This window comes from Metopolophium dirhodum, chromosome 1 (genome assembly GCF_019925205.1).
Source record: "Metopolophium dirhodum isolate CAU chromosome 1, ASM1992520v1, whole genome shotgun sequence".
Taxonomy (NCBI): Eukaryota; Metazoa; Arthropoda; class Insecta; order Hemiptera; family Aphididae; genus Metopolophium; species Metopolophium dirhodum.
Genome location: NC_083560.1, coordinates 92,436,311 through 92,450,178, shown reverse-complemented (window position 1 = coordinate 92,450,178; position 13,868 = coordinate 92,436,311). Strand labels below are relative to the sequence as shown.

The 13,868-nt window shown below is 28.3% G+C and overlaps 1 protein-coding gene across 6 annotated transcripts; it reads right to left on the bottom strand.

The window, feature by feature from the left end:
- Positions 1-294: 294 nt before the first annotated feature.
- Positions 295-11,197, bottom strand: LOC132934546 (U3 small nucleolar RNA-associated protein 6 homolog). 6 transcript variants are annotated; one of them, XM_061000867.1, is made up of 11 exons: positions 10,828-11,197; positions 10,559-10,626; positions 10,400-10,496; positions 10,190-10,316; positions 9,968-10,120; positions 4,174-4,538; positions 3,976-4,107; positions 3,412-3,922; positions 1,750-2,023; positions 1,538-1,685; positions 295-1,453 (listed from the first exon to the last, which is right to left on the bottom strand). In XM_061000867.1, exons 3-11 carry the CDS (start codon positions 10,471-10,473, stop codon positions 1,402-1,404), a joined length of 1,836 nt encoding a protein of 611 aa, XP_060856850.1. In that variant the 5' UTR covers positions 10,474-10,496; positions 10,559-10,626; positions 10,828-11,197; the 3' UTR covers positions 295-1,401. The 6 variants fall into 6 exon arrangements, with proteins under 6 accessions (XP_060856850.1, XP_060856851.1, XP_060856848.1 ...); XM_061000868.1 differs by having other exon boundaries at positions 3,412-3,636; positions 3,700-3,922; positions 10,400-11,197; XM_061000865.1 differs by having other exon boundaries at positions 10,559-11,197.
- Between the last annotated feature and the right edge of the window lie 2,671 nt (positions 11,198-13,868).

The following is a 13,868-nucleotide window of genomic DNA, read 5'->3' as shown; positions in this document are numbered from 1 at the left end:
AAATAGACTTTATAATAAATTCAAATATGTTTTAAAATTATTATAGGAGTAAAACTCAAGTTAGTACGATGGTCTATTTTACTCTAAAAAGTGGTAGTGTGGAATCCCCTTAATTAAAATGTCTGATAAAAGTGTGAAGAGTGCAAAAATTATTATTCTTTAACATATTATTTAAACTAATAAAGGAGAAAAAATATTCTGATATTCAACTAAGGTATTTAATAATATAAAGTTAATATTTTATATTTAGTCATTAATAAAAAAAAACCATCAAACAGAAAATATTTTATTTTTATCACCATTGGTTATGGACACATTTTGTTATACATAGACTGCTACAATTGCACTTCGAATTTCAAGAAAGTTAAGGTAAATGTTAAATTACAATTAAATATACAACATTTGAATAATCACATTTACAGTTTTAATATAAATTCCATTTCACTGTCCGACTTTTTTTTTTGAAATAATTATCTATTGTTGATAAAATGGTAAAACCATGAATCTCGCTTTCATTTTTTAATTGCGATTTTGCTACAAAAAGTTTTATAACATCTTTGCAGTATTTTTTTGTTATAATAGTTCTAACATTTAGATTTTAGAAGTTACTAATATAACGTGATATTTACATTACTTTATAATAACTAGTATCTAAAAATTTAAATATTTTATAAATAATATATTGTGCCTCATAATTCATAATAATAATATTATGAATTATATGATCTTACTCTCATAATTATTTCATAACATACCTTACTATGGGTGGTTATAATTATGACATATACAATACAAATAAAAATTGCGCAATTTTATTTTATAATTATTATGTAAAATTAATTTTTTTAAATACTGACAATTTCATATATACATATATATATTTAAATTTTATCTAATATCTTACTATGGATTTAACATCAAAGTCATCAAAGCAAGTCCTGACAATTTAACATTTCCTTGTTAATTCCTTAAACACAATTTTAATCAACCAGCTAAATTAATTATGGTGAAAAACTGTAAATAGTGTAGATAATAGACATTAGACATACATGCAATACTAATTGAACCTGCAATTTCAGTATTTCCCTATGGGCTCTGGCCTAGGGGTCTCCCCCTTTATACGCCACTGAAATAGTAGTGATTTGTTCAAACAACTGGATGTTACACAATTGTTGCATTGTAGTATTTATTAATATAATATTAACATAGAAATCAATATCATTTTGTTTTTGCTTATGTCACTTAAAAATTAAATAAAAATAACTATAAATAATAAAGAGACTTAACACAACATAATATCACAGGCATAAAAAAAAAAAAAAATAAGTTTACAAATTACTTAGAACATGAATATAAATAAAATAAATACACACCTATGTAATTTTTTTCCTAACTATAAAATTATTCGTCATCATCAATAACAATAACTCCTCCATCTTTAGGATTGTCTTCCCTTAAAAACCAAACAGACAAAACACATCAGAACATTTAGTATATAATTTACGCTTTATTAAATAATTAAATAAGTTATACATACATAAATTCCTCCTTAAGTTTTTCAAACTCTTTCGTCATACTATTCCTAAAATCTGGTTCTAAACACAGCAATGATGCATTATAGATTTCTTTCACTAATTTATGAGAACCATACTTGTATTCAAAACGAATGCAGTCAGACCACACTCCTGTATAACCAATTTTAAATCAGCTTCAATAATATTGTAATTTGTAGCAATAGTTGATACTCACCAATGTCAGTCTGGCCAAAAGTATTGCATACATCGTTATACAGTTTTCTTATAGTTTTCAATTTAGTAATACCAGAGTTCTGAGTGAGTTCCAATGAAATCATGGTTGTATACAACTGTTTGCATTCTGGTTGTATGTCTCTAAGTTCAACGAATAATTCACGAGTTGAAAGTATTCCATTGTGAACTACACTCCATTCCAAATATTCAGGCCTGATTACAAAATTAATGTCTGGGAATGGAAAATGTGAGCCTTCATGATATAATTGTTGGAGCTAAATTGAAATAAATACTGATATAGAGAAACCACAAAATATTCACAAGGAGAAAATAATATCTATAGTATTCTATATAATTATCGAACACTTACTTATAGGCAAGTTTATTAAGTATTATAGACAGGCCCGGATTGGGCCAATGAGCTACCGAGAAAATCTCGGTGGGCCGGTTATGAATGTTTGGTCTTAATTTTATTTTTATAAAATAATTATAAATTAGTACAAAAATTGATAGAAAATATAATTGAATCAAACTATTAAACTGTACAGTAATCAAAGGTTAGAAATACTAAAACTCGGTGGGCCAATACTTAATGGTTGATACTTAATGATTATAGATACTTCTATTGGGTGATCTGCTATAATTGAAGAGAAAAAGAGTAAAAAATATACTGGAAAAAAATAATAAAACACTTAGGGAATTATAACATATTGAGTTGACTGCTACTGAAATGTGTTGATTAGTTGGAATTTCACTGTATAACAATTAAATATTTAATTTTAGACAAAATATATTTTACACAGGATGTCAAAACAAAATACCATTGTTTACTAGGAAATAAAAAATTGATCGACAGTTTCAGTTATTTTGAGAGAAAAGTTAAATATTGTGAAGTTTACATTAACTGAACAAATAAAGACAAGATTAAAATCAAAATGCAAATTTCATGTGATATCATTATAGTCAATGTAGTTTATATATTAAATAAGAATACAATAGACATTAGAAATGAATGAATAAATCACAGATGTAATAAGATATAGACTCAAGTTAATTTATAGCAAGAATATTGGTAATTTGTAAAGTACATTTTTTATATTAAGACCATATAATTATTGGTCAATAAATTCTACAAGCATAATCTACATCAAGTATTAAGAGGATGTTAACGCACATTTGTTTTCTTTCTACGCGCACACACCAAATTTTCATTTAACAGAACCAACCCCGTGTTTTTGCTATTAATGTTATAGTGAATTCAGCTACTATCAAACTTTGATAGTTTAGATAGATAGTAACATAATCTGTGTCCTTAATTTGCCTATTTTAATTTTTAAGTTATGAGCTTGTAAATTACTACAATTAAAAAATATTTATAAATTGTATAAAAATTAAAATATTCTAAAAAAGCCAATGTAGGGACACAGGTAATGTTCTTAATTTAAGGTTTGATAATAGGTGAATTCACTCTAATATTAAAAGCTACAACACATGGTTGGTTTTGCTAAACATAAATTTGCTATGTTGCGTGTGGGTCAGAGATAAAACAAATGGTGCGCTGACGTCATCTTAACGAGATAACTTTTAACGCCTGAGTTTCATTTAATTATTTTTATGTAGGTTTATCATTGAGAAATTATCAAAATATTAATACTTATTTTACCAATTTTGGATGAGTGTTCCCCAAATATAAAATTAGAATTTTCCATAAAGGCATTGATTTGTTTGCTAAAGCCCGAACACCTGCTTGAAAAGCTTCAATGGCCATTTCAAGACTGTCGTAGCTTAAATAATATGATATTAAAGTAATCCAAAGTTCTACACTATCTTCTATCACTTCAACTCCTTTTCTCAGAACACTATGACATTCTATATTTGTGTTTTTAGCCTGAATAAAAATAAACAAACAAACGATTTTTGTATTAAATAGTAATACTTTATGAAAATGTACCCAATAAATGTAATGTTCAGATTTATGTAATGCTTTGTTATTGTGTGCTTCTTGAAAGGCTCGCTCCATTGTTTCATTCATAAAATTTCTTATTGTTTCTTTTTTCATGCGATAAGATTTCCGTATTTCTATAATATGATCAATATAAAAGTTCCATAACTTATGTTTATTTTTTAATGGTAAATTTTCTTTTAATCCGTCTTCATATGTTTTAATGCAGTTTCTATAAAACAAATTATGGTAAAAATTTTTTTTTTTTAATTTTTGGATACTGACCTAATACCACTAATATAATTTTTATCATAATGTAATTGCTCAGTTTCTCGATGATAGATAAAACCATCAAAATGAATTTTAGCTAATTTTTGCCACATTAGTTCACTATGTCTATACTTTCTGACCATATCTCTACATAAAAAAAATACATTTCTAATTATGTACACTAACTTCTTTCTTTTAATACCTAATCAATACCTGACAATATTACATTGAAGTTCTCTAACTGCACTTAATTTTATTGCTCTGTCCAGTAATATAAAATGAAATTCAATATCACCTTCAAAACGTTTTATGAGGTTTCTATATTTTCCAATGGCAATTGGAAGTGAGGCACCTGCAGTCTTTTCTAAATGTTGTACTTCTACCCAGAACTCTTCTACGTATAAGCTCTTACAATTTTTGTGATATTTTAATCCTTCTGTGAAATATTGTCTAGCTGATTCAACATCATTTCGATCATCAAATTCATATGTCGCTGCAGTTATATATACTTCAGGATCACTATGGTATCTCAACATAAGTGTATTCAACATGTTACTACATTTAGTAATAAATAATGTCTGCAATTAAGAATTTATAATGGTTAAATAAATATTTCAAGAATAATAATCAAATTCTTCTTGTTATAGGTATTTCAATGGTTATTTCAAAATTTAAATTCATAACTTTCTCAATATAATAGTTAGATATACAATGTGAAAATGTATTATCGACATTCAAATATTAATTATTATTATTATTAAAATAACTTTAAAATTAATACTAAAATTATTGAAACAGATATTAATAAATTATATTAAATTAATTATTATATATTATTTATTGTCTTATGTGTTTATAATTTAGCTATTGTTTATCATCATTATTTATGGTCTCATACAAGAATTACTACAGCCTAACTTCCATATTACAAAATCTTATGGGGAACAAAAACAATTTGGATTATAGAATATTTTGTTAAATTTTGTTCTCGAAAATATTTCGTTAAATGGAAGTTTCTCTGTATATTTATTTTACATAGGTTTACCATATAATTATTGTTACAGTGAAGCAGTGGCGGGACGAAGGACTTAATTTGAGGCACGTGCCTCAGTTTAAAGGGTGGTAGGTGTCCTGGAGATTAGGGGCATTTCACATAAATATTTTATTAACTACACACCAAGACTAAGCCAATCTTTCTCAGTTACCATTTACGTAAATACATAATTACTAATATAAATTATTGTGCATCATAAGTTAATGAAGTTCGCCACGCCACTGCAGTGAAGTATCTTATATTTGAATGATATTCAATTTACGGTAAATTTTTTTTCCAGTAAAAGTTTACCTGGTAAATTTACAGCACTCACATCTCTTTAAATAGATAATATTTAAAATAATTAAAAAATATATTAGACAGGACATCAATATCTTACTAATTACGATAGCTTATGATATCATGATACAATATCAACAAAATCGGAACAATATCGATACACAAAATTATACCGTTGCCCATAACTAATTTTTGATAGTCATAATAATCAATATCGTCGGCTAATAGGCCAATTGATGTAACCCTCACTTTTTTCTAATTTCAGGTTATGATTGAAATGGATTATTATAGAGAAAATACACATTGTGGCCAAATATTGTAACCCTCAAATGATTAATTCCTGTCTAAATTCAACATAATTAAATTTTTTTTAGTGTAAGCCACACTGTTAAAACAGTGTCAATTGATGTAAGCCACGACGTTAATATCAACGTCATGTTCAAACAATTTTTTCTTCAGCAAGCCAATTAGTGTAAGCCTACACTCTACAGCATATCCCTATATAGTGTTTTAGGTGGTCTACAATCTTACAGGCCAAATAGTGTAACCCACTATAAAATTATACTTAAGTATTATTTTCTACTACGTTTTATTTATATTAATACGGTAATTTATTGTTATATTATTTATATTATTATAACTATTACAATATAATGTTGTTATTCGTTGAAAACACTGATATAAATAAAAATAATAGAGTTTATAATAACAATTCGACTGATAAGAAACCTAATCAGTCATCGTAGAACATTTTATTTTAAAACAATAAACTTTATTTTTATGCTTAACCCGTCGTTGGTCGCGTCTTTTTTTTGTACTCCTTTGGTCGCGTGGTGAGAGATTCTCTCACTTTCTTCAATAAGTCTTATAATATGTAATAAACTACCAAAACACATTTATTATATAAATGAGCACTTATAAACTATATATATTTTTTCTTTTTTACAAAATACATTACACATTAAAATTTGAATAAACGAGCATTAATATATTGTTATTACTAAAAAAAAAAAATAATTAAACTTTTTATTCTTGAACTATTTTCTGGATTATCTAATACGTCTCCATCACTGTCATCTTCATCGGGGTCAAAATCATCTAACATATCATCGTCAGCTTCCTCAAGCCATGCAGATATGTTATTATCCATAGTAAAATAATTCACAGAAAAAACGTACTTGTTTGGTCGCATATAGAGAATTTCTCTCACCGTGTGTATACGAGTCACGTTAAACGGATACTGAAAATATGTAATAAATTACAAAGTCGTTTAATGCCCATCTATTTTTAGATTATCAGTATCTGATAAGGTATAGCACAACTAATAGGCAATAAACCGATATAACAGACAGTGGTGACCAAAATAATATCGTAATGAGAGAATATCTCACCACGCGACCAACGACGGGTTAAATGAATTATGTTAAAGAACTTAAGCTAATAAGAAGATAATAACAGTATAAGACTAGTAAACTAGTTATAGTTTTAATGCAGGTTTTTTGTAGTTAATTGTGTACAGCGTTTCAATATCATTATGAATACCAAAACTAAATTGAATAGGGCTAGTAAGATGATAAACCTTGTTTTGCCAAATAATTACAACAAAGACAGAATACAAACGATCAGCAAAATGTAAGTAATCAATTAAAATCAATTAATAAAATGAAAAATGTTCAAAAATGGGTAAACTCTATTCCATTGAAAATAAATGAAGATACAGAAGTTGTCTTTTCTAATCAAGATGAAGTAGATGAACAAATAACTCAAGACTCTATGACTTGTGTTCAAGATTGTATAGTTATTAACATACCAACAGAAATTAATAATAATGAACTGAGCACTAATAATACAAATACAAATTGCCTAGAAAACTGTAGTATTATTAATAATAATGTTACATTTGAAGTGAACATGTGTACAAATGATTATAATATAAATAATATTATAATTAATGAAGCTAATAGCATAAACAATAGTTGTCATACCATGGAGGTTGAGGTACTTGAAGAAGCACATAATTATGATAATACACAGATTGGTGTAAGTGCCTACAAGAAATTGTCTAGAGGTAATAAACACAAGATAAATGCAACACTCAGAATAGAAGGAAAATCATATAAGACTAGAAAAGGGACTGTAATTAAAGAAAAATCTGTCCAACCGAACCCGTGCTACTCAAAAAAGTGTCAAAATAGTTATGGTATTATAACTGAAGAATTAAGACAAAATATTTTCGAAGCATTCTATGAACTAGATGGTCAGCAGAGAAAAGATTTTCTTATAGCATCAATACAGACTGGGCCAGTAAAAAGAAGATACTCAAGTTCTACTGATATTAAAAAAACCTGTTCAAATTCTTATTTTCTACCAATTGATGGTGTAATGACAAAAGTTTGTCAACAATTTTTTTTGAAAACACTTTATATTACACAGACCTATCTAAAATACACTGATTCAAATAAATCTAAATTATTAACTGCTAAAAAAGATAACCGAGGTAAAAATAAACCCTCAAATAAAACACCTGCTAGTAATCTACAAACAGTTAATCAATTTATTAAATCATTACCAGCTGTTCCATCTCACTATTGTAGGGCCAGTACACCAAAAAATACTTACCTGCTGAACATAAAAACATTTCTGCTGTTTATAGAGCATATAAGATTCACTGTGAATCGCTAAAATCTGAAATAGTTAGTGAAACAGTTTTTAGAAAAATTTTCACCAACAAGTTTAACATAGGGTTTCATATACCTAAGAAGGATAAATGCAATGTATGTGAAAGTATGAAAAATATTAGTGAAGATAATTTAACTGAGGTACAAAAAGTTAAGTTTGAGAAACTTGTTAAAAATGCTGAATATTCAAAAACTGTTCACTTAGAAGAACAAGTAAAATCTAAAAATGACATGTCTTTTGTATGTACATCGTTTGATTTACAAAAAATTTTAAATACTCCTCATGGAGATAGTATGCTTCTATTTTATTCAAGGAAATGTACTATGTATAACGAAACACTTTATGAAAGCGGTACTCGCAACGGTTATTGCTTTGTTTGGGGAGAACAGGATGGTCTAAGAGGTTTTAATGAAATATGCTCTACTTTGATTAAGTACTTAACAATTGTTGAAGAAAGATCCACTGTTAATACTGTATCATTATTTTGTGACTCATGCCCGGGCCAAAATAAATATAATAAAGTTCTTTCAGCAATATTTTGTTTCATGAATAAAGTAGCTATAAACATTAATTCTGTTAGTATAACATATTTACAACCTGGACATACTTATATGCCGGTAGACTCTGTTCATTCAGCAATTGATTCAAACTTAAAAAAAAAATTGTTTGGGCACCGTCTGAGTGGCCAACTATAATTGTGAATTCTAGAAACAAGCCAAAACCATATGAAGTTTTTGTTCTTAAACATACAGATTTTAAAGATTTCAAAAAACTTCAATCCGATAATTTCCCTATATTGACAACAACAGATGATGGACAAAAAATAAAAATGAGTGAATTAAAAAAAGTTACTTTCCCAAAAAAATCATCTACTATTTTATTGAATTTTTGTTATGAATCAGGAAGTGAAGAAAAAACTGTTACAATTGCTCAAACAAAAGAGCGTAGACATTCTAAAGACAAACAGTTACCGAAAAATTCAGAACCTCAACCAGCATTTAAAAAAATACTTCCAATATCAGTGGCAAAATACACTGATTTATTAAAACTTTGCGAAAGTGGTGTCATACCTAACAGGTATCATAGAGAATATATTTCATTAAAAAGAAATGAAATAGTGGAAGATACACTACAGGAGACTGATGAAGAAGACTGTAATACAGAGACTGAACGAGATCAAAATTAAAGGTACCACACCTTTATTGTCATAATTTTTGTTAAATATTTTATAATTGTATATTAGTTACCTATACTGTAAAAAACTAATAGTAGGTACCTAATAGTGGTTGAGTAATTGTTTTTATTTTTTTTTGTTTTTTAATAATACATTTAATTTTTATTTGTTGTTGAATTCCTATTAATCATACATAATTTATAAGTGCTGTTTTTAATATTTATTACAATACTGTTCTTATATTTATAAACAATAAACAGGTTTAATTGAATATCACTTGTTGTCTTCAACTACTATTATACTTTATAATAAGATATTTTATTGAGGGTTACAGTAATTGGCACAATTTAATTATTTTAAGTCAATTACAGCATCCATCACTGTCTGAAATTATCAAGCCACAATAATTAATATTATTGTAGGCCAAGTAGTGTAACCCAACTTCACTTTGGAGTAACATAACAATATATCATATTGTATTAAGTTTAGTAAGTATGACATTCCTTTATAAATACATTATTTTAGAATCTAAAAAAACAAAAATTAAGCTTGTAAGTTAACAGAATCATAAAAAAAACTATATTTTAGTGCCTCCTGAACAATTTCATTATTGAGAGTTACAACAATTGGCCTATTAGCCGACGATATGCAAGTAGGCATACTTTTCAATTAGTCATCGATCATAACTCATCATAAACATAAAATTATTATATAAAGTAGGTTTTTGAGATTTTCAATAATCTTTAGGGAAAATATAAAAATTAAAAAACTCATCTTATTTATAATATTAAAATCATTTAGGTTGTAATTTATTGACTTACATTATTTGAGCAGAATTCAATATATTCTGATAGTGAAGTCTTTTCAACAGGAAACAGTAGAAACATACAGTTGTACATATCATTGATACGATTTGATAAAATGGTAAGTATTTCAGTGTTGATATACTCTGTGTCATTTTCTTTCATTTCTTGCTATGAAAAAAAAAAAAAAAAATAATAACAATAATAAGTAATTGAAATAATATCAGCTGTCAGTCTTACATCAATTTTAAGTTGACATGTATCCAACATATTTAATTCGACTTTTATTTGCTTCAACAATTCCTCTTTGGTGGCCAACCCAAGTGCAATTTTCTGGTTGAGTGATTTACGATCATCATTTAACATTCTTATGTTATGTAAAATATTAATATAAATAAATAAGTACTAAATAAAAAATAACATTGGTTTAAGAATTGTATACTTGCTTACATTAGTTCGTCCCATTTCATTATACCATAAGTTTTCATGAAATGAATTTCCGATTCTACTTCATCTGCCGACATGTCGAAAACGATTCCTTTATAAACTGATCAAAGAATTTGAAACGCAAACAAACAAATTAATAAATCCAAAAATTGAGGTACCAACATTAGATACTACAATTTCAGTTCGAGTGTTGGGCCTTGTTCCAACAGATAAGTAGAGCCGTAGAGGTACTTGAATTGAATGAAAAGTTTTCGTAATTTTATCATATAAAATCATAAAAAGGTAAGTATACAAATATTTAAATCATTGCCCCTAGAGCAGTATCATACATAAATACTTCCTTTGGGAAATTAAAAAAAATCATTAGAACAAAGTATGCAGTGTATGAAAAAAAATTCAGTAAGCGAAGTACTGCTTTTAAAGATAATTACCGATTGTTTTCCGTTTTGACCAAGCCGTGTATGCCCGTATTTTAAATTAAATTGATTTGTTAATTTGTGGCCGATTAAAATAGTCAGCGTCTCGTGCCCAAGATCTATAAAAAGATTTTTAAAGATTTTGTCTCGTACCTACGACAAAAATTGATAACAATCGACGAAAAGTCAACAATTATTAGGTATTATACTGATTTCTGTGTTAAATTCTGGTACTGTTGTCAGTCTTTCACGTTACTGTGTTAGACCAAATAGTATAATATAATATCGTATTTTAGTATTTGGTTAAGTCATCGTTATGAAGTTATGAATTTTTGGATTTTGATCACACATCCACACACTATCGTCAATATTAAGCATTGATATTTTATCAATAAGAATATTATGATGATACTATAGATAATACACATATTATCTATAGGTGATACGGGGCCTTATCACACTTACCAGGGTCGCGTAAAAATCAGGATAATAATTACCGGGACCCGTACAACATTTGTTACCACGAACCACGATTCAAGATGGACGAGTTGCGCAACGAACCTGTGGTGGCTCCGCTGTCGCCTCCACAATACTCGCCTCACTTTTGGTACCCTCCTGGTCACCACCGACCGCGGCTCCGTCACAACCAGTCCGCGCTAGCGCGTACGCCGACGCCGCGTACCTACCTCCCTACCGATGAAACTCAACCACTCCGATCACGACAAAAGACCGCACACCACGCAAAACCATGTCTTAAGCTACGACGTTTTCCTTTGTTAAAGTTATTCCTGCCAAAAGATTGCGCGCCCCGACACGGAACTCAGCAACTTGTTAGTTAAGTTACGCGCGCAACCGACCACGAACGCAGTGGCGCAGTGCACAGTACATCTCACGCGATGTAACGATCCGCCGACAGACCGACGTATAGTGTATCGCCATTTTCGTTACTATTGTATTGTTTTTCAGTCTCCTACGAAATAAAGATAACTTATTAGTTATTACCAATGATCGAATATTCTCTTTCTCACAGTTGATGGAGGCGAAAGTAATATCGCCATTTGACCTCCACAAACCATTGACGATAGAAAGTGTTGAGCTGTAACAGGCACGCTGTGTATCATTTATAATAATATGTTATTTTTCCAGTGGCCCTTACAGATCCACCCCCGCCGACTTATGAATTGATAAGCTTCCTATCGCCATTAGATTCTGAGGCGCAAAGTTTATATATGAGAATTATTGGTACCTATAGTAAGAATTACAACTCCCGCTCAAGTGGTCATTTTTTAATTTAAACATTTTTTCTACAAACAACAACACATCATAATATTATTAATCAATAATCATTCTTGATATTTTTTGATTTTGATAGAAATTTTTTAGATTAAGATTGAAGGCTTAAAATTTTTAAATACTAATATTATTTAAGTAATGTTTAATTCTTTTATAAATACAAATCAACTTGCTACAAGTTTTGACAGTTTCTTTTTTATCCTGCTGTTTTCTTTATTTTTGGTTTACTATATACTTGGTATATTACCCTATACGGTTATACACATTACAATGTATACATTACTAACCACTGTGTGACGGGGAGTATAAGACCATTCCCTCGGGGGTTTTTACACCTTTAGCCATATATCGCGAGGGCGGCTCCTTCACGCCTTTTTACGACGCGGTCACATTACAATGTATACAGTGAAAAATTGAGTTATCATTTGGTCGGCGTTCCACAAAAAGGGTATACCTTAGTCAAATTTTTAATTGTCCTGGAATAAAACTGATTAATTTTCGTTATGTTATGAAAGTGATGATTGATGTATTTTTAATAATTGTTAATGTTGAAAAATATATTGGTAGGTACTTATGAAAATATAAATTTGCAATAAAAGTTTTGATTATAATAGGGGCCGGAATTATATTCTTTTAAAATAGCCAAAATAAGATGCTAATATTCTCTTAAAAAATTGAAAATATTCTTCCAATATATTCTTTAAAAATCATAATAAAATATGCAAAAAAATATGCTTTTTTATTAAAATATTCTCTTGAACTAAAAATTGCATTTATATGCAAAATAATTAAGCAAACAATACAAACTGATATAAATATATACATGATTTGCAAAATAATACAAACATTTTAATTTTTAAACCAGATTGTTTTATATACAGTAATACTTATGTTACGTCCCAACCGACGTCGATATATACATCAACGCAGAAATGAAATACGTGATGTACTAGGTATGATGAATGTTTTTTAACGTAGTACAAAATTACAATGTTATAATATATGGTGTAAAAGAGTGGTGTTACGACTCTTTAAGATAGAATTTAAACTGTGAGTGGTGTTACGACCAGACTCTGAATGTCCCTAACCGTCTGAAGAGCTCTTGTCCTGGGCTTCGAAAGATACGTGTGACGACACCTTCTATAGTTCAATTGTTTTCTCTACGCTTTTGCAACGACCTCCGCATGTTATACTATACTAATTGCCTTATTAGTTATAGTGTCAAATATTATTAGAGACGTGCGGCGCGCTGTACATATATGACTATTTAATACGTGGGTACGTAACACCTCCCTTCTAAAAAAAAGACTATGTTTAAAAGCTTAAACATAAATCTTTAACATTTTCATAGTATGTAGTTATTACAATGGTTTTACAATAGTGATACATTGGTTATAATACATTGATACATAAAATAGTGATGAATTGGTTGTAAAATAGTGATACATTTTGTTAGTAATATAATAGTTGTTAGATATTAGTACATTTTTTTTTTATATAAGTATATAGTTTCTTTTGTTTTACATTTTCTTCTTAGTCTAGTGTTAGTACATGGTGGTCATATATGTATGGTTAATATGCGTATTCTGTTACCTTTATATAATTTAATTATTATAACTATTACATATTTATATATCCGTCCTATATTTTTTTTTTTTCCTCTTTTTTTTTTTTTTTTTTTTTTCCGTCCTATTTCTATTGGTCTTATATGGTTTTTGTTTTAATGATTGAGTCGTTAGTTAAAAGGTTATCTATTTCTTAAC

Bases quoted from the DNA above. Each gene is read 5' to 3' on its own strand.
- LOC132934546 (XM_061000863.1), bottom strand. From the start codon at position 10,473: ATGTCGGCAGATGAAGTAGAATCGGAAATTCATTTCATGAAAACTTAT. The intron at 3,923-3,975 runs GTCAGTATCCAA...TTTGTTTTATAG, and splicing joins AATTATATTAGTGGTATTAG to AAACTGCATTAAAACATATG. The intron at 2,024-3,411 runs GTAAAATAAGTA...ATTTCAATTTAG, and splicing joins GGAACACTCATCCAAAATTG to CTCCAACAATTATATCATGA.